The sequence below is a fragment of the Macaca mulatta genome, chromosome 5 (genome assembly GCF_049350105.2).
Source record: "Macaca mulatta isolate MMU2019108-1 chromosome 5, T2T-MMU8v2.0, whole genome shotgun sequence".
NCBI lineage: Eukaryota > Metazoa > Chordata > Mammalia > Primates > Cercopithecidae > Macaca > Macaca mulatta.
In genome coordinates, this window is record NC_133410.1 from 77558523 (window position 1) to 77581014 (window position 22492).

The 22492-nt window shown below is 37.4% G+C and overlaps 1 protein-coding gene across 8 annotated transcripts in view; it reads right to left on the bottom strand.

The window, feature by feature from the left end:
- Window positions 1–10077: 10077 nt before the first annotated feature.
- Window positions 10078–22492, bottom strand: part of EXOC1 (exocyst complex component 1) — a 53622-nt gene continuing 41207 nt past the window's right edge. For 7 of the 8 annotated variants that reach the window (XM_015138645.3, XM_078001494.1, XM_015138641.3 and 4 more), the window contains 5 exons: window positions 21933–22161; window positions 18835–19018; window positions 15178–15377; window positions 12518–12712; window positions 10083–10751 (listed from right to left, as the gene is read on the bottom strand). In XM_015138645.3, the coding sequence (XP_014994131.1) occupies window positions 10599–10751; window positions 12518–12712; window positions 15178–15377; window positions 18835–19018; window positions 21933–22161 (961 nt within the window). In that variant the 3' untranslated portion in view covers window positions 10083–10598. 8 annotated transcript variants of the gene reach the window in all.

Genomic DNA, 22492 nt, shown 5'->3' on the forward strand with positions numbered 1-22492 from the left:
TTCATCAATAAAAGTCAGAGCCTCCTCCTCTCTTCTACTTGGAGTCCTGTTCACTGTGATACATTTCATGGTTTGATCAATCTTACAGCAGATTACTCCTCCTGAATAAATAAATATGGACATGAATTTTTATGAGCACAGGGTAGATGTAGTACATTTATAGCTATCATTAATTTAAAGAAAATTTGGTTTATAAATTTCAAGGACAGTTATTATAAGTAAATTTTAATACTATTTTAAGATTAGTTTTATTCATATTAAATTTAAGGCTTCCAAGCTCTCTTAGGAAAGTATGCGGTATTTTGGATTAAATGTATTCTTCCAGCACTTTAAAATCCTTTTAGTAAGTTCTCCTGGCCTACATGCTATAATATTGACTGGTCAATGCTGACCTTGAAGATGTTGAAGAGCAATAGATATTGGTTTGGTTGCCACTTGGCAAAGCCTGGGGGATAAACTAAAAAGAACTGTTGGCCCACACAAACTATCCAAGGGCTAAATGTCTCTCTTAAAATATAGCAAATGCCAGGTATGTTAAATTCAAATGAAACAACATAAAATCTCTCCCAAATAACCCTCAAACTTTTCTGCGCCTATAACGATGTGTCATGTACAAGACACAAAGGTATCGTGATTGTGCTTCTCAAGACCAAAAGATGTTAAATAACTTGCCTAATGTCACCCAGTAAATGAGTGTAAAAGTTTGGGCAAGAATTTACTTATCATATATAATCCATTACTCAATGAAACTTATATAGGACCCCCTAATGCTTAAAAGCAACATCTAGATAACGCTTAAAGAAATTTTAGCCTGGTGTTCTAACATTTTAAATGACAGCGCCCACACTCTACTATTTATATACACACTATTTTTACATATTTGCTGTGAATGCACACATATCATTCAGCGGTCTACATTTTTCTTTGATCCCTCAGTATAAAACCTCCTACCCTTCCCCTCATTGGCACAAGAAACCAAACTAATACCTCGCATTTCAGAATGCTCACCAGAGGATTTGTACGTTCATCCAGTAAGGTTTTTAGTTCATCTTTTCTTCCCAAACAAGGACATAGCTTCTGTTCTCTATTAGCCCTAAAGCACGAATGGCACATCACTTTAAAATAATGTGCTGGTTCATTCAACACAGAAACAACTCATTACTACTCATGAGTAGTAAAATCAGGCTTATAAAACCATTAATGAAACAAAATACTGTTCTAATCTACAATAGTGTCTGATACCACATTTCACCTTCTCATTTTAATTGCAAATGGCTAGAGCGAGGCTACTGTTGAATATTCTTTTGCATTTCATAGAATGCCTCTAGGGAAAAAAAAACCAAAAAACCAAATCACTATGCAGTTATAGGTCTCATACTTTGAGTTGTATGTGGAGATTCTAAAGTGTAATTTTTGAATAACAAGATTTTAAAGTATGATTACTATGCTTAGGAAAATCCTGAGGTAGTATGTATGTATGTATGTATGTATGTATGTATATATGTATGTATGGATTGAGACAGGGTCTCACTCTGTCACCCAGGCTGGAGTGTAGTGGCGTGATCACAGCTCACTGCAGCCTCCATGTCCTGGGCTCAAGCAATCCTCCACCTCAGCCTCTTGAGTAGCTGGGATTATAGGTGTGCACCACCACACCCGGCTAATTCTTTTTTATTTTTTGTAGAGACAAGTTTCCAGTATGTTGCCTAGGCTGGTCTTGAACTCTTGGGCTCAAATATCTTCCTGCCTTAGCCTCCTAAAGTGTTGGGATTACAGGGCGAGCCACTGCTCTCAGTCAGAGATTCTTATTTGGCTGAAGTGGGTTGCAGATATCAGTATTTTTTAACATTTCCCCAGTGGTTTTTAATATGCAGCAGATTGGAATCCAATGCTTTGTGCTAATTTTGATTCTTCACCTTAGTCTGGGCATGTTCCTACCTTATAAAAAGCAGAGTTCTCCAGAAGGTGGAGTTTGCAGTGAGCCGAGATAGCGCCACTGCACTCCAGCCTGGGTAACAGAGCAAGAGTGAAAAAAAAGCAGCGTTCTATTAGCAAGGAAGAGCAGGCAGTCCCCACAGCCCACAGTGTCTAGCAGAGGGCCTTACAGAAGTAGATCTAGAAAATCCTCTTCCCAAAAAGAGCATGTCTAAATTCTATAGGAGATAACGTTCTCTTAGTTCCCTTCATGAACTTAATTCAATCCACAGGCATAGCTTGAATTGATACTACAGTGTGTGCAGGATCCTGTATTAAATGCTGTATGAAGTAAGAATTAGAGGCAGAGCACAATTTTCTTTACTTTGTGGGCCAACTTCCTGGTAACAACTCATTCACTCAGACCCTAGCGTGAGTATGTCTTCAACATATAGTTACTGAGCTCTTGCAGCAAGGTACTGGGCTCAAGCAGGGAACAAAGTGAGCAGAGCCTCCACACAATTGGAACTGACATTGGAGAGTATGGCTGTGCTTTAGACACTGAAGGCAGTATAAAGAAATAGGAGTTACCGTTTCATCTTTCCGTGAATTAACAATGACCTGTTCACTTTTTGTCTTTTTTTTTTTTTTTTCCCTGAGACAGGGTCCTGCTCTGTCGCCCAGGCTGGAGTACAGTGGTGCCATCTCAGCTCACTGCAACCTCCACCTCCCAAGCTCAAGTGATCCTCTCACCTCAGCCTCCTGAGTAGTTGTGACTACAGGCGTGAGCCATAATTTTTGTATTTTTTGTAGATACGGGGTTTTGCCATGTTGCCCGGGTTGGTCTTAAACTCCTGAGCTCAAAGTGATCCACCTGCCTCAGCCTCCCAAAGTGTTGGGCTTACAGGCATGAGCCACGGCACCCAGCTCACTTTTTGTCTTTTTAAGCTTAATGTTTAGGCTAGGTGCTGTAGCTTATGCCTGTCAGTAGGCTGGGTTCTGTGGCTTTTGCCTGTCATCCCAGCACTTTGGGAGACTGAGGTGGAAGGATCTCTTGTGACCAGGAGTTCAAGACTAGCCTGGGCAACATGGTGAGACCTCGTCTCTACAAAAAATTGTTAAAAATTGCCACGTGTGGTGGTGGTGCATCTGTAGTCCTAGCTACTCAGGAGGCTGAGGTGGGAGGATCGCTTGAGACCAGGAGGTTGAGGCTGCAGTGAGCCATGATTGTGCTACTGCACTCCAGCCTGGGAAACACAGCGAGAACTTGCCTCAAAACAAAATCCCCCAAGTCCCCAAAGTGTAACATTTATTAAGTACTTACAAGTGCTAGATAGATACTAGTAAACAGAAGAGTCTTGATCCAAATTATAAACCTTGTAGTCTAAGTGTGGGAGGCAAGATACTGAAGAAATAAAGAGACAAATAAATGTATTTCAAATTCTGGTAAGTGCTACGAAGGAAAAGAATAGGCTCTTATGTGGGAATTACAGGGCAACATAATTTAAATTAAAGGATGACAGGAAAAGCTGTTTAAAATTCAATGGAGACAAGTATAAAATTCAGATCAGAAGAGATTCTTCAATTTAACTTCTTCACTACCCTCTCTTCTAGCCAATTAAACAAAATATGTAACTTTTAGAAAGACCCATCATCTTGTATGTGAGATCCAGATATGCAAGTGAGGTTTTGACTGAGATGCTGAACGTGGAGACGCCATTCTCACAAGACCACTGGGCAAGCAATATGCTCACAGGCTGCCGTTGCTTTGTCTTGCTTATTGTATTCTTCATTGCCTCCTAGAACTCCCTTTTGAAACTGCCCTGTAAACTTTATAAAATTAACCGGGGAAGGAGAGAGGGGAGAAAGGAAAATAAACCAAGCTTGCAGCATTTTCAGCATTAACCATGAGGTCAGCTTGCTCTCTGGCTTGCTTCTTCATGGTTGTTTGGTGCCTAGTGTCCTAGAATCACGTAGACCCTAGATTACCATTTTCCTTAATTGCTCTATAGATAACAACTTACACATTGTGAAATGTCAGTTTTCCCTTGGAAATAGTCCTTCAGGTCCTGCACACGGATCACACTACTGACTCAGCTGGTCTGAAGGCCCCCCATGAGGAATTGACTCACCAAAGAATGTAGTTTTCACGTCCTGATGGATCCAGCCCCCTTGTCTGACCCCAATTTTCCAACCCTTCGCTCTCCATGATCCCCTTAAAAATTCCAGCCTGGAACTTCTCTGGGAGATGGATTTGAGGGTCTCCTCACATCTTCTTGCTCGGCACCTGCAATAATTAATTAATTAAAAAAAAAATAGAGACAGGGTCTTTCTTGCTCTGTCACCCAGGCTGGAATGCAGTGGTGCAATCACAGTTCACTGCAGCCTCAAACTCCTGGGCTCAAGCGATCCTCCTGTCTCAGCCTCCCTAGTAGCTGGGACTATAGGTGCCTACCACCATGCACAGCTTATTTAAAAAAAATTTGTAGAGACGGAGCCTCACCATGGTGTCCAAACTGGTCTCAAATTCCTGGGCTCAAGGAATCCTCCCACCTTGCCCTCCCAAAATGTGGAAATTATAGGCATGAGCCGCTGTGCCCAGACACTGTGTGTGGCATCTCTGCTATCTCTGTTAATTGGTCTGTTACTGCAGCAGGCATATGAGCCTATTGATCCTATAACACTTTCTCCATCTGTATTCATATATTCCTCTTCCCCGTTCCATCTATCCCACTGCCTTTTGACTTTCTTCCCCCACCCTCTTTCTCTTTTTAAAAAATTTTCCATAAGTTATTGGGGTAGAGGTGGTGTCTGATTACATGAGTAAGTTCTTTAGTGGTGATTTGTGAGATTTTGGTGCACCCATCACCCGAGCAGTATACACTGCACTGTATTTGTAGTCTTTTATCCCTCACCCCCCTTCCACTCTTCCCCCCAAGTCCCCAAAGTCCATTGTATCATTCTTATGCCTTTGCATCCTCATAGCTTAGCTCCCATGTGTCAGTGAGAACATACAATGTTTTCTTTTCCATTCCTGAGTTACTTCACTTAGAATAATAGTCTCCAGTCTCATCTAGGTCACTGCAAATGCTGTTAATTCATTCCTTCTTATGGTTGACTAATATTCCTTCGTATATACATGTATCACAGTTTCTTTATCCAGTCATTGATTTAGGTTGGTTCCACAGTTTTGCAGTTGTGAATTGTACTGCTATGCACATGCGTATGCAAGTATCTTTTTTGAATAATGACTTGTTTTCCTCTGTGCAGATACCAGTAGTGGGATTGCTGGATCAAATGGTAGTTCTACTTTTAGTTCTCCCCATCCTCTCTTGATAATAGGAATTACTCCTTAATGTGCTTAGGAGTATATTCACTCAGGTATTTAGATAAGTGAGCATTATAACACAGTACCACCAAATGTAACAACCGGGAACCCCTTTTTAAAACACAAGCTTATCAACTGTCTCTCAAGGGAGAAAAAACTAATAATCCTTACCTGTTCAGAGGCACAAATGATGTAACTTTACACTTTAAAGCTTTGCAACTCAAACTGCAGGGGCTATGGAACAGCAGCATTGATGCTACTTGGGAGCTTGTGAGAAATGTAGAATCTTGAGCCACACAAAACCTATTGAATCAGAATATGCATTTCAACAAGATCCCCAGTTGTTTAATAAATACAATGAGAAACATTGAGGTAGAGGATCCCAAAGCAGATAGCCATGAGAATTAATAATCTTTCTTTGACACCATTGATATTACACATTTAACTTTCCTAGAAAAGCTATTTTTACTTAGTGCTTTCTCATCTACAAGTATTCTCTAAGTTATGATTTTCAATAGTTTGTTTAAAAGTTCTATGCTCCTCTCGTTATCACATCTAGCAAATAATAATATAGAACTTTAAGGTTTATAAAACTATAACTAATGGGAGTTATTCACCAGCTTTTAAGTGAGAGCCATATCACCTCATTAAAATTAACCATTGCCTGCTAACGAGGATACCAGTGTTTTGTCCTTAGAGGTGATATATATTTATATCTGTGCCATCCCTGATATCAGCAGAGAAAAGGAAGTGTTTGGCACTTTGAGAGGGAGTATGGCGTTGTGTGGAATATCAGCTCTGTTAATGCCTGGCTTGGACCTTGATCAAGGCACTAAAATCTCCTTTGGCCCCAGATCTTATCTATAAATGTCTAGGTTTTATTATCTATCAGTAAAGATATATGCATATCCACATATATGAATTTGATTTTAAATATTTAAATCAAGTATTGAATTGATATAAAATAAAATTTATGACTGGGCATGATGGCTCACGCCTGTAATCCCAGCACTTTGGGAGGCTGAAGTGGGCAGATAGCTTGAGGCCAGGAGTCTGAGACCAGCTTGGGCAACATAGCAAAACCCCTTCTTTACAAAAAAAAAAAAAAAAAATTAGCAGGGCATGGTGGCATGCATCTGTAGTCACAGCTACTTGGGAGGCTGAGGTGGGAGGATTGTTTGGGCCCAGGAGGTTGAGGCTGCAGCAAGCTGTGATCGTGCCCCTGTACTCCAGCTTGGGTGACAGAGCAAGACCCTGTCTCAAAAAAAAAATAAAATAAAATAAAGTATATGTAGGATATAAAGTATCAGGATACAATAAAATCTGTATATGCACTGTCCAGTTTAAGAATATTCTAATATCCCTTTAAAATCCTGTATGTCCCTGCCAGACACCATCCCCTTCCTTTCCTGCTCCTCCAATCACTCCAGAATTTTATCATTCTCTTTTCTTTGGTTTTACATTTGTAATCCCAAGCCACATATTATTTAATCTTAAAGGTTTTTGAACTTTTATATTAATAGGATCATACCGCATGTATTCTTTTGTGATTTACTTTTTTCATCTGACATTATTTTCCTGTCATTAATCTACATTCTTTGTATAGCAAAAATGTACTCTCATTTTTGTTACTGTATTGGTATTCTATTGAATGACTATATACCTCAATCTATCCACTCTACTATTATGGACATATGGGTTGTTTGCAGTTTTTTGTTATTACAAACAAAAGTACTGATGGGAACTTTCATTAGACTTTGTATTAGTTTGGTGCAAAAGTTATCGCAGTTTTTGCCATTACTTTTAATAGCAATGACTTTTGGACCAACCTATGTATTATTAATTCATAATACATGAGTTTCTTTGTGGCAGTGGTTCTCAATCCTTAGAGTAACAGAATTAATGGGAAGCTTTTAAAAACCATGGATGCTTGGGCCCCACTCTGGACCAATTGAAATGTAATGTCTGGAGGTGGGGCCCAGGCACCTGTATTTGTAAGCACATAGGTTATTCTAATGTGTAAAGCAGGAAAGTAAGGGACATATCTGGCAGGGACATAAGGGATTTTAAGATCTGTCCTTTGGGGCACACACCTAAGACTGGAATTACTGAGTCATAGGTGACACACATCTTTACTAGATAATGTCAAATGGTTTAAGTGATTGTAGAAGCATTTGTGTTTTGATGGCTTCACATCCTTCTGAATTCACATTTCCTTGATAACAAATAAAGGTGAACACTTCATACGCTTGTTAGCCATTCTGCTTCCTTCTTCTGTGAAATGCCTTTGTAAGTTTTTTGGTTTTTTTTTGTTCTACGGTTTTTTTTTTAAACTGATTTTTGGGAGCTTAAAAATAGGCTTTGGATGCTGATTGTTTTGTGATGTGTTGCAGTTCTATTCTCTCAATTTGTGGATTGTTATTTCACTTTCATCAAAATAGTGTAAGTTCTTATTTTTAATATAGTCAAATCTATTAATTTTTTTCCAATTTGTGATTTTGTGTCTTTTTAAACAAACTCCTTCTCTGTCCTGAGGCAAAAAAGATATTTTCTTACACTGTCTTTGAAAAGTTCTATAGTTTTTGCCTTTCACATTTGGGTATTCAGTGTTAGGCCTCTGAGCCCAAGCTAAGCCATCATATCCCCTGTGACCTGCACGTATACATCCAGATGGCCTGAAGCAACTGAAGATCCACAGAAGTGAAAATAGCCTTAACTGATGACATTCCACCATTGTGATTTGTTTCTGCCCCACCTTAACTGATCAATGTACTTTGTAATCTCCCCCACCCTTCAGAAGGTTCTTTGTAATTCTCCCCACCCTTGAGAATGTACTTTGCGAGATCCACCCACTGCCCGCAAAATATTGCTCTTAACTCCACTGCCTATCCCCAAACCTATAAGAACTAATGATAATCCCACCACCCTTTGCTGACCCTTTCTTTTCAGACTCAGCCCACCTGCACCCAGGTGAAATAAACAACCTTGTTGCTCACACAAAGCCTGTCTGGTGGTCTCTTCACACAGACGCATGAGGCATTCAGTCCACATGGAATTCATTTTGTGTGTGGTGTGAGAAAGGTGTTCCATTTTCACCTTTTCTCTTATGGACTACCAAATGTCTCAGTACCATTTATTCCAAGTCTATCATTTCCTCACTGACTTGCCACGCCACATGGGTAATAGAGAGTCCATATTTTTATGGTTCTGTTTCTGGGCTCTCAGTTTTGTTCCACTGGTCTATTTATTTATCTTCGTACCAATAAAATGCTGCTTTAATTATAATTCTTGATAAGGAAACTCCTTCCACCTTCCAAGGGGAGTATTGGCTATTGGTCTTTTGATCTTTCATATAAATGTTAGAATCAGCTTGTCAAGTCCTACAGAAACAAAACCAAACCAAGACAGTTGTGATTTTGACTGGAACTGTGCTGAATCTTTAAACTTGAAAATAACTGCCAGCTGGCACAGTGTCTCACACCTGTAATACTAGAGCTTTGGGAGGCTGAGGCAGAAGGATCACTTTAACCCAGGAATTTGAGATCAGCCTGAGCAACACAGTGAGACCCCATTTCTACAAAAAATAAAATTAGCCAGATGTGGTGGTGCGCATCTGTAGTCTCAGCTACTTGGGAGGCTGAGGCAGAAGGATCACTTGAACCCAGGAGTTTGAGATCAGCCTGAGCAACATAGTGAGACACCATTTCTACAAAAATTAGCCAGATGTGGTGGTGCGCATCTGTAGTCTCAGCTACTTGGGAGGCTGAGGTGGGAGGATCACTTGAGCCCAGGAGATAGAGGCTGCCGTACGCTATCATCACACCACTGCACTCCAGCCTGGGTAACAGAGCTGAGATCGTCTCTCAATTAAAAAAAGACAAAAAAAAAAAAAAAAAAAAAAAAAAAAAGAACTGCCATTTCTACTTCAGTATGTGTGTCCTCATCTGGAAACATTAAATACTTCACTTATTTTGGTCTTCTTTAATATCTTTCAGTAGTTACAATTTCTCCGTAAAGGTCTTATACATCTTGTATTAGCTTGGGCTGCCAAACAATTTATTTTCTGTTTTGGAGGCTAGAAGTCTGAGATCACAGTGCCAGCATGGTCAGGTTCTGGTGAGGGCTCTCTTCCTGGTTTGCAGACAGTTGCCTTCTCATTGTGCCCTCCCACGGCAGAGGGAGAGTGAGGTCTGGTGTCTCTTCCTCTTCTTACAAGGTCTTTGAGTCTATTGGATCAAGGTTTCTACCCTTCTGACCTCATTTAAACGTAATGGTCTCCTTAAAGACCCTATCTCTAATATAGCCACATGGGGGGTTAGGGCATCAATATAAAATTTTAGTGGGGACACAATTCAGGACATAGCACATCTTTTGTTATAGTCCCAAATACTAAACAGGTTCAATATTATTATTTTTCTTCTTATTATTTTTTTAAGTGACAGTGTCTTGCTATGTTGCCCAGGATGGAGTACAGTGGCACAATCACAACTCACTCAAACTCTTGGGCTGCAGCAATCCTCCTGCCTCAGCTTCTCAAGTGGCTTAGATTATACACATGTGCCACCACAAAAAATTGTTTTTCTATGGAGTCAGGGTCTCACTGTGTTGCCCAGGCTAGTCTCAAATTCCTGGCTTCAATCAGTCCTCCCTCCTTGGCCTCCTAGAGTGCTGGAATTACAGGCATAAGCCACTGCACCCAGCTTACTTTACTTATTATTAAACTTTTAAGTGTTTTGTGGTATATAAACTTGCAATTAATTTTTGTATGTGGATTTTGTAAGAACTTGCTTTAATACAGAAGATAGCATATAATAAACCTAAAAATATTATCAAATGTCAATTTTGAAAATTTATTTCACATTTATTACTACAGTCACATAATCCTCAAAAATCTAACTTTACAAATGATCACATGAGCCCTCTTCTCCATATACACATTTGTTAGTGTGAAAAAAACAATTTTGTACAGTATTTTAGTAGTTACATGATTAGCAAGCAACAGAGAAGCAGTGAAAGCTGAAGAACTCCAAATGCGCTGCACACAGGACAACCACTGAAACACAAGCAGCTAGGCAATAAAGGAAAATTTCCCATCCAGTCATTGAGAAATGCTAAAGGCATTTTAGGATGACATAAATGCTTAAGTCAGTATGCAACCTGTAGGGCAAATAAAACTGCTATATAGGTTGGTAATTTTACATTTAAACATTTGTAGTATGGTACTACCCATTTATCTAACATTTAATAATACATAAAATTTTAAGTCTGGGTTCTCAAAACAGTTGCTTGGTATTTTGGTATAGTGTCTGGTATACTCAAATGCTTCATTCATTTATCTTTTCTTCTTTCCCAAGGTTTAGTGGGACTGTGCAATGCTGGAACAATAATCCAGAATGTCCTGAATAGTGAATTCCATTGTAACACCGGATCCAGGATAACAGCGAGCTATCAAACCTTCAAAGTGCTTATACTGGCGTATAAATTCATCTTGCATGGAGTGCCACACAACCTATTATTAAAAAAAAATTCATTAGGCTATGAATGGAAATAATATGTAATCTAGTATGCGGAAATAATGCCAAGGCATATTCTAAGAATCTGGGTAGTATAGTAACTAAGAACATGCATTCTGGAACCAGAATCCTAGTTACTTTTACCAACAAGATTTGTGACCTTCAGTATATGACATCACTGCTCTACGCCTCAAGTTCCTCATCTATAAACCAAGATAATAATAAGACCTTCCTCATAATGCTGTGAGAATTAAATAAGAAATGTACATAAAGTGCTTAGAACTGTGTTTGACACAAGTAAGCACTCATGACATTTTAGCTATTATCTCATACACTCCAATATGCAACACAGATATGGATATGCACAATTATGTATAGAACTAAGACTAGTGATTATATAAAATATAATGCTTTAATTTCATTTCCTATAAAATTTAAAATTTTCTTTATCTAAAATTGTTGATGCAAAACATTGCTTGATGCCTTGGAGGACAGCAAAATGAGTCAGACCCATTATCTGCAATCATGTGATTTACAGTGTAACAGTGGAGACTAATATGTAGACAACTATCAAGACACAATGTGATACACATATTGACATAATGGCTTAATTGAAGCTCACTCTTTATCAGCACAGTACAAAGCACTTTATGAATATATTAGAGTACTAAGTCTCACGATGACCTGGTGAGGGTGGGTATTATGATCATCTTCCCTATTTGACAGCTGAGGGAATGTATTCTTCCAAGGTTTTTTCATGTAAACCCTAAATCTCATAAATCCTAAATTCCTGTCAACTTGAGACCAATCACTATTCCCTAAGCAGTATTATGCTTTTTATTTTTCGTCGTTTAGCTCATATTATTTCTTTCTAGAATGCTACTCCCTGTATCCCCATTTTGCCTGTTAAAATACATCTGACTTTCAGAGGTTAAAACAAACAATGCAATATCCCTTAGGAAGTCTTCCATGATGGTGAAATCAGAATTACTCTCACTCATATCTGGGCCTTTCAATATGGTTTACAAAGAATAATGGCCTAATTTGGTCTTTAAATTTAGCTCTACTACCCATTAGTTATGGGAGCTTGGTCCTATTACTCCAACTCTCTAAGCCTCTAAGCTCATTTTCTTTCTTGTTTTTTTTTTTTTTTTTTGAGACATGGCCTCACTCTGTTGCCTAGGCTGGAGTGCAGTGATATGATCATAGTTCACTGGAGCCTCAATCTCCTGGGCTCAAGTGATCCTCCTGCCTCAGCTTCCCAAGTAGTTGGGACTACAGGCACATGACACCATGCCCAGCTAATTGTTTTAATTTTTAGTAGAGACAAGGTCTTGCTATGTTGCCCAATACAGTGGCTACTATACAAGAGAGGTATCACTTCCACTTTTCGAAATAAGGGAACTAAGGCTCACAGAGGTTAAGTAACTTCCCAAAGTCACGCAGCTTAATCTGGAGCCAGATTATGAACCCATTTCTAATTCCAAGCACTCAACCAACCAACCAACCAACCAACCAACCAACCAAAGAAAAACAAACTTAATGCTTCACCATAATAAAGTAGAAATACGAAATAAGCAGAAATAGCCATATATTCTTATATAAGTAGTATTCCTTTCTTCCTCACAATTCATTAATCTGGTCTGTACTTTAATGGAACTCACGTCCTGCTCTAGATCTATAGCATTTCTAGAAAAATATTTAAAGAAAAGCAATATATATAAGGATCCTCAAGCCAGACGGTCAAAAGAACTCAGCATACCTGAAGTAAGTTCTCTTCTTCACATAAATGTTTATCAACCTTCTTGTAGAGGTTATCTAGACCTTTTTTTACTTCCTTTCCAGGGTACTCCTTAATGACTTTACGAAGTTCTTGCTTGTTAAATGCAAGTTGGTAACTTACTTCCTCCTCCCTTATGCCCTGTGCCACACGAGCTTCAACACCGTCAAAGAAATGCTTCAAGGAAATGAAAAGAAACAATGGCTAAGACCTGTTTTTATTATTACTTACATTTTAAAAAATCTGTTTACAAAGTAGTGTATAATCACCATGCAAAAATCAGTGTGTGAAAGTATAAACAATAAAATAACAATCACCTTATTCACATACTTCTGAGACGAGCATTGGTAACACTGTAGAGTTCCTTCTAATCTTTTGATGTGTGAATACATACATGAGATTATATTTCATACGTCACATTCTACATTTAATATTGTTTTTTGCTGAATATAAATTTTAATGGCTGCATAATATTTCATACTATGACTAAACCACAATTATTATTCATTCCTCTAGTACTAGATACTTATCCCACTCCCCCGTCTTTTTTTGGACTTGCCAGATCTAGTGGGACTTTAGAAAATTTACTATATTTGTCATAATTTTTTTTTGTATATAAGTATTTACCCACCTTACTGATTAAATTTCCAGAACTATAATTACTCTATTGAAGAGCGTAACTTTAAGTATTTGAAAGATTCTTCAGTATATATACAAACCCCTTGCCAGGAAAGCTCAATCAATTTATATTTCTGTCAACAGTGTATGAGGTTGCTACTTCACTATACTACCATAAGCATTATGACAATTTAAAACAATGGTTGTCAGAGTGAAGAAAGTTTGTCATTTTATTTTATAATTCTTTGCCTATAAATAAGGCTAACCTGCTTTCATATATTTAGTAGTGATTCAGGCCCCTTGCCCCATTTATAAATTGAGGTCTTAGTGCTTTTCTTATTGATTTTAATAAATCTTTTATATTAAATATACTGACTCTGTTATATTGTTATAAATATTATTCCCAGGTCTTCTTTTTTATATATATATATACTTTTATTGACTGGCATGCCTGTATTTGAGCACGATACAAAGAATTAATACTGACAAACCCCATTCCCTCTCATTACTTTTTTCTAAAATTTTCTTAGTGATTATTTATTCATTAAATTATCATTCTTTGACAAGTTATTCTTAGTGCTTTAAAACTTTTGTTGTTACATAAGCTCTTAATTGGTAGACAGGAAATACATTGTTTTTCAGTATATTTGCCTTGAATCCTGTCACTTAATCAACACCAGTAATTTCAACATATCATATACAGGCAGTGATAATCTTGTCTCTCTTCTCCATATCTCCTGTTTATGTTTCAGGTCTTGTTGAACTGGCTAGCACTTCAACAACAATGCTAAATAATAAATGATCTAACAATATTTCTGCTTTACATTGATTTCAGAGGGAATGTCTCTAACGTTGCAGTTAAGTATCATGTAAGCTTTAGGCCTGAGACAGATCTTTTATCCAATTAAAGGAATATTTGTCTGTTCTTAAGTTTTATAAGGAATTAGTTCTGCATTTGATTAAATGCCTTTCAAGTATTTCTCTGAATTGCTGATAGTAGATACATATTCTTTTTTTTTGAGACTGAGTCTTGCTCTGTAGCCCAGGCTGGAGTGCAGCGGCGTGATCTCGGCTTACTGTAATCACTGCCTCCCAGGTTCAAGTGATTCTCCTGCCTCAGCCTCCTGAGTAGCTGGGACTACAGGCGCACGCCACCACGCCCGGTTACTTTTTTAAAAATATTTTTAGTAGAGACGGAGTTTCACTGTGTTAGCCAGGATGGTCTCGATCTTCTGACCTCGTGATCTACCTGCCTTGGCCTCCCAAAGTGCTGGGATTGCAGGTATGAGTCACTGTGCTATTTTACTCTAACTTCAAGTTAAGAACTTATAAAAGATAACTAATTATATTGTAGACAAAGTTAGTTAAAAAGGTTCATTTAAGCTTTCACTATGTCGTAAAGTTCCCTAAAATCATCATTTCTTAACTTTAATTAACAGACTTGCTCTGGGAAATGACTCAAGTAAGGAAAGAAAAAGAAGGGAAAGAAAAGTAAAAGGCAATGTAGAAAGCAATTTTTGGTTTTTCTTTTATCTTGATAATATTTCTGAAATTTCCACCTAGACATTGCTAACTTGGTCATTTATAAAGTAAGAAATGGGAAAGAATAATGGCAAAGCCTAATCTAGGTTCATCCCCCAGCTTGTAATTTATAAGCTATTATAATGTTGGGCAAGTTTTTTTTACTTTCAGTTTCTTCATTTGTGAAATGGGGATAATATTATCTTAGCTTACACATCATTGTTTATAAGAATTAAAAGAAATAATGCATATGTAATAGAATAATATTAGCAAAATTATCATTAAAATATAATAGATAAATAATGTATAAAAATAATGTACAGAAAGAAGAAATAAAATATATAGCATCTAGCAGTGTCTGGCTCACTGGCAGCTTCAATAACTGACTCCCCTTTGCACCAACACATGAGAAAATTTAAGATAAATGTCTGCAGGTTATTCATATGCAAACTTATGTGTATAGGTTCAAAAGTAGGAAAAATACTGAATGAAAATATATTTACATTTAGTTTTTCAAGAGGTTGTCCTAAAGAGTAAATGACATAAGACTGAAGGTGATCTGTGTATTTTTGTTTGGCGTCTTTTTTTTCTGCTTCTAGACATGAGATTTTCAATCGAGAAAGAGTTGCAAAAATATGGTGAAAGTTTTCCATCATAACCACATCCCTGGGGGTCTTCTGGCTTTCATTTGCTACTTTCTCCACTAAAACCAAAACAGAAAAAATAAAATAACATCTCTGAGTATGACCGTATTTAGCCACAAACATTTATATGATTATTTTTTCATTTGTAAGTTTAAGAATTAAGCACATTTCTGGACTTAATAAAATATATTGTAATGGGAGTTTTCAGATCTACCTAATCATCATAAAAAGTTATCCTAAAACAGTCCCATGTGTACATGGAAATTCAGTATATAATAAAAGTAGCGTTTCAAATCAATGGAGAAATGATGAATTATTCAAAGTGTGTTAGGACAACCAGCTGGACCATTTTAATATATGAAATTTAGGTCCCTATTTTACATCTTGCAGCCAAATTCTGAATTGCTAAATTATTTAAAATGTAAAAAGCAAACAAATAAATTAATATAATCATAAGTACTAAAGAAAATATAGCTAATTGAAAAATAATAATTTTGTGATGGGGTGACCTTGCTGAGAATGGCCCAAAATTCAGAAGACTATTAAGGGGAAAGATGAATAAATTGGACATAAAATTTGAAAATTCATGTAAACACACCATACACAAAATCAATGAAATGCAAAATAAAATAGTGAGATAATTTATAGCCTATCAGGTTGACACAGAATAAAAAGATTGGTAATACCTAGTAATATCCAGCATTTGTACAGTTGTAATGCAACTGCTCATAGCACTAAACTGACATAAGCTTTCTGTATCACAATTTGGGAAAAGACTTGAGATACATAAACCCTTTGACCCAGTAATTCCATTTCTAGTAATTTACCCTAAAGAAATTATTTGACAAGTATACAAAGATATATAAACTAAAAAAACCCTAAATGTTTATTTTATTTTATTTTATTTTTTTCTGTGTTGAAAACTTTTTATTGTATGTACCAGAGAGTATAGAAGAACATGCATTAACTTATTTACTGAATCTTCATAGTGAGTGATGTGTGTGTGCATATGTAGTTATCTCATTATCTATTTTTTGAGCATGTATTATTAGAAGAGATATTTGAAACTCACAAGATGTTTCTCTTTATTTTGATTCTTGACAAATTTTGGAAAGTTCCAACTTAGACAATATGTTCAAAATAAAAATACATTGCAAATTTCCATGTTCTAAACTAATTACAACAAAAGTACAATTTAGGAGAATTGTGGGCAGGGGAAATTAAATGAATTATAAGATTCATTAAGCATAATTTGATCATTGACTCTTTATACTGCATTAGATTTTTACATTTTATTCTTTCTGATGTAGATCAATATGTCTTGATCGTGCGCGCGCGCGCGCGCGCGCGTGTGTGTGTATGATCGCCAATGGTTTTTGTCATTTTGGAATGTCATGTAAAAGGGAAATGACAGTACCAGACGAACTATTATATGTGTACACAACTTATTCACTGAATCCTCACAGTGAGCGACATAAATCAAAACTCCCTGTGACAGTAGGGAAAGACTGGTAACTTTTAGTAGGAAAATGATACAGGTTAAAAAAACCCTAAATGTTTATTAATAGAAGATTTGGTAAATGGATAATGACATATGGATGACTATGTAATCGTTAAAAATGATTTTGTTTATCTATATTAACTAACAAGGAAAGGTACTAAGATTACATAGAGTCCAGCAGCTTCAAAAATAGTGTGTCAGATATGATAACATTTTTATATTAAAGAAAACACACACACACAATATGCACATATATAGAAGAGAGGGACAGGGAATTGAAAAGTTTGGAAGAATAAAAATTTAACATTATCTCTGTACAATAAGATTAAAAATGATCTTTCTTCCTGATTTGAAAATTCTATTTGCTGATTTTTGTGGATAAATAGTTATGTTTCAGGTCTTGTACTGGCTAGCACTTCAATAACAATGCTAAATAATAAAGGATCTAACAATATTTCTGCTTTAAACTGATTTCAGAGGGAATGTCTCTACTATTGCAGTTAAGTGTCATGTAAGCTTTAGGCCTGAGATAGATTTTTTATCCAATTAAAGGAATATCTGTCTGTTCTTAAGTTTTATACATTTTAGTTTCTTTATAAATGAATTAATTCATTTACAAAGAATAATGAATGAATTAATTCATTTATTATTTATTTTTAACACATGGTCTGGCGTTGTCATCCAGGCTAGAGTGCAGTGGCATGAACAAGGCTCACTGCAGCCTTGACCTCCTGAGCTCAAATGATTCTCCTGCCTCAGCCTCCTGTGTAGCTGAAACTCAGGGACACACCACCACACCTGGCTAATTTTTTTGATTTTTTTTATAGAGACAAGGCCTCACTATGATGCCCAGGCTGGTCTTCAACTCCTGGGCTCAAGCAATCCCCAAACTGGTCCTTCCAAAGTACGGCGATTACAGGTGTGGGCCAGTGTGCCTAGCCACATTACTTTAGAATCAGATAAAGCAAAGCTACTTTGAATTTTAAAAGGAAAAATCAAGGGCGGGCACAGTGGTTCATGCCTGTAATCCCAGCACTTTGGGAGGCCAAGGCAGGCAGATCACTTGAGGTCAAGAGTTTGAGACAAGTCTGGCCAACATGGTGAAACCCCGTCTCTACTAAAGATACAAAAATTAGCTGGGTGTGATGACACCTGCCTATAATTCCAGCTACTTAGGAGGCTGAGGCAGGAGAATTGCTCAAACTCAGGAGGTGAAGGTTGCAGTGAGCCGAGATTATGCCACAGTACTCCAGCCTGGGCAATAATTGGTGAAATGATTCCATTTCCTGCCAATTCTTTAGCTTCTACAATTCCTGAATATATGCAATCAGATCATTTATTTCACATGAAATGACATGCCCAGACTTTTCTGTAACTTAATTGTGGGATCTGACACAGGAAGAAAGCGAGTTATAGTATTTCAGCACTAATTTCTCCTGTATTTTAGTACTAATTTCCTTGTATAATAGATATGGAAAACTGAGGCCTAAATAAATGAATTGATTTGCTTAAGGTCACACACACATCACAGCCCATCATCTCTAGAAGACCACTTGTTGAAATGCAAATGTAATCTGGAAGGTCATGTTTTTGTGTTTAAAAAATGATTTTCTACAAAAAATTAGCAGGGTGTGGTGGGGTGCACCTGTAGTCCCAGCTACTTGGGAAGGTGAGGTGGGAGGATCATTTGAGCCTGGGAGGTGGAGGTTGCAGTGAGCCAACATAATGCCACTGCACTCCAGCCTGGGTGACAGAGTGAGGCCCATCTTAAAAAAAAAAAAAAAAAGATTTTCAATTTTGCATAGTCATAAGCCCATATGAACCCTAAAATGTAAGTGGTTCCTAATGATTATGAATAGGTTTTATTTTTCAAATTCAAGAAATCTTTAATGTTAGAAAACCTAAAAAAGACTGTAAGATACACAAAATAATGAACCTATCTGTTCCCGACTTCTTAGTTACCAGAAATAAAAACAATAGCTACAACAATTCTTTAGAACATAACAAAAGCTTACCATTAACAAACACTCCTCTGATAAGTTTGGTGTATGCTTTATCTAGGTCTCCACGACGCTCAGCATTTTTAAAGATTGATTCTGCAAGTCCAGCAAATTCTTCAAATTCAGCAACAAATGGAAGAATTCCGACTTTACTCTTCTTTGAGATCTTTACTTCTTCCATTTGCCTTATTTGGTTACTCTATAGTTAGGCAGAGAGCAAGGGAGATAAATAACCAAGCAACTTTAAAACTACATATAATCACAACAAAATATATAGATGGAGATATAGATATATGCACAGATATCATAGAGGCAGGATATCACGTGGTAGCTAGAACACTTTGGATGCTTACTAATTAAGAAAAACTAATTCTATAGATAATAAAACCATTTTACAGTAAGTTTAAGAAAATCAAAGTAATACAGATTATTTAAAATCAACTATAAGCTGGGGACGGTGGCTCATGCCTGTAATCCCAGCACTTTGGGTGGCCAAGGTGGGTGGATCGTTAGAGGCCAAGAGTTCAAGACCAGCCTGGCCAATACAGTGAAACCTCATCTCTACAAAAAACACACAAAAAAATTAGCTGGGCGGGGTGGCACATGCCTGTAATCCCAGCTACTTGGGAGGCTGAGGAATGAGAATTTCTTGAACCTGGGAGGCAGAGGTTAAAGTGAGCCAGGATTGCGCCACTACACTCCAGCCTGGGCGATAGAGCAAGACTCTGTCTCAAAAAATAAAATAAAATGAAACAAAACAAAATACAATCAAGGCTGTGAACTTCAAGTCTCTGTACAAAGTAAAAACAGTCAACACACATTTCTACCATTTATGAAAGATGAGTACAAGGCAATTACTGATTTTAGGTTACAGGAGAGCAGATTCTAGAGCACCTATAGGATCCCTCCAGGTAACTTCTGGTTGGTGGCCACATGGTCAAGTTTGAGAACCACAGTCATTTCCAATTTTCATCAGTCTAAAATTTCTGTCTGGATAGACAAATTCTCTATTTTCAGAGTATAGAAACAAAGAAGGAGGACAGGCATTTCCATATGGATTTGCATTATTTAGTTTTCCATATATTTATTAGTCACTTATTCTTAGTTCCACAAACTGCTTGTGCATGATATGACAAAATGTGAAAGACATGTTTCATGCAGACAGAATCCTAGGTTCAAAACGATCCACGGATTCAATTATGGTTCTATGGTTCTGAAGGGATCTAAATCTACTCAGTAGGAATGATTACACTGCCAAATACTTTTGTATTATTTCAGTTTCTACCTCAAATTTCATTGTGTTGAGATTTGGGGAGTATAACTCGAAAACCATATGACATATGGATTAGCAAAATAATTATCTCTAGGCTTCTGACATCAGTATAAAAAAACCCTATGAGCATAGTCAATTATTTCATATTATGTGTACTCATGTTCCACTTCATCAGTATTGGCAACTGTGAGGTGAAAAATGGATGCAGTAGAAAAGGTAGTGGTAAGATCGCAGGTACTAGAACCAGACTGTCTTGAATACAAGACCCATATTTTTAAACTGTGGACCTGGAGAAAGTAACTTCACCTTTCAAACAATCTACCCTATTGAGGGGCTGGGTTTAAGATTAGATGACATAGTATGTGCAAAGTGCTCAGACTTGTGCCTGGTACACAGTAAGCACTCATTTATAAATGCTGGTCTATTGATCTTATTGACCAGCATTCATAAATGAGAGATAAGATCTTATCAAAAATAAGATATTATTAAAATAAGAATTAAAATAAGATATAGAGAAGGATGATAGGTAGAAGAAACCACCCTTTAGTGGCAAACCTATGTCCTTTATATATATATGCAACTTATGAGAATATGTGAATTTATATCTTTGTCTCGATTACTTTCTCTAGTGCCACACCTTGAGAAGTGTTCATGAAGCATTTTTTAACCTGGCCCAGCCCAATTCATACATACAAGTGTAAAAAATGTAACAGACAGACAGCTGGGTGCAGTGTCTCATGCCTGTAATCCTAGCACTTTGGGAGGCCAAGGTGGGCGGATCACCTGAGGTTGGGAGTTTGAGACCAGCCTGACCAACATGGAGAAATCCCATCTCTACTAAAAATATAAAACTAGCCGGGCATGGTGGCTCATGCCTGTAATCCCAGCTACTCAGGAGGCTGAGGCTGGAGAATTGCTTGAACCCAGGAGGCGGAGGTTGAGGTGAGCCGAGATTGCACTGTTGCACTCCAGCCTGGGCAATGAGAATGAGACTCCATCTCAAAAAAAAAAAAAAAAAGTAACAGATAGTAAGAAAGTTGTTAAATTTTTTTCTATTAGGAAGAAAATGATAATTGCTCAGTTATAACAATTTATTCTTAAAATAAAATACAATTATTAAAGCTACTAAACTATTAAAATAAAACAATTAAAATAATCAAATTAGTTTTCTTATTAGAAAGTATTAAAAGAACAATAACAATAAACCCAAGTGATAGTTTCAATTGTTTCATTAAATCAATGGTCACTGACTAATAAACTGAGATGTCAGTTATTCAGTGAATTTTTCTTTTTTTTTGAGACAGTCTTCACTCTTGTCACCCAGGCTGGAGAGCACTGTTGCAATCTTGGCTCACTGCAACCTCCGCCTCACAGGTTCAAGCAATTCTCCTGCCTCAGCCTCCCGAGTAGCTGGGATTATAGGTGTGTGCTACCACGCCTGGCTAATTTTTGTATTTTTAGTAGAGACGGGGTTTCGCCATGTTGACCAGGCTGGTCTCGAACTCCTGACCTCAGGTGATCTGCCCACCTCAGCCTCCCAAAGTGCTGGCATTACAGATGTGAGCCACTACGTCTGGCCTCGAGTGGATCTCTTAAGCAACTGCCGCCGCTGTGCCACGTCCTCCAGAACTTGCCAAGATTCACAGTGTGGAAGGGAAACTAGCTGGCATAGTACCACCCAACTAACTCTGTTCATGCAGATTGTTGCCATGCCCTGCTTTGAGGGACATGAACAACAGATTCCCCAACAGAAAGCTGGAAATCCCTCGATTTAAATACATTTACCTATATTTTGCAATGACTAGGATGCTAAGGTATTTTTTTAAAAAAGCAAACTCACAATGCATTTGTCAAAGTTCCTTTTGACAGTCACCAAAACATTTCCCAATGTAGTACTTAGGAAAGAAGCAGGGTCCACATTTTGTGCAGTCCACACATGATGACTCATTTTGACTAGCATATAAAGAGAGTTAAAGCTGTCAATTTTGTCTCCTAATGCAATTAGGTTGTTCAGCTCTGGCTCAATGCAGCGAAATATTTTAATCATCATTTGGCGGATCATATCTTTCCTGTTCAGAAAACAGACAAGATATATAAAGTTATAACAAGCTTCAGGTGAATTCACCTTTAACTTTAATCCACTGGGTATATACAAAAGGACAAAAATACCATAATTAAATTTCAATTAAAAATGTCTAGATAGCCGGGCACGGTGGCTCATGCCTGTAATCCCAGCACTTTGGGAGGCCAAGGCGCGCAGGTCACCTGAGGTCAGGAGTTCGAAACTAGCCTGGCCAACATGGTGAAACCCTGTCTCTACCAAAATTACAAAAATTAGCCAGACGTGGTGGTGCATGTCTGTAATCCCAGCTACTTGGGAGGCTGAGTCAGGAGAATCAT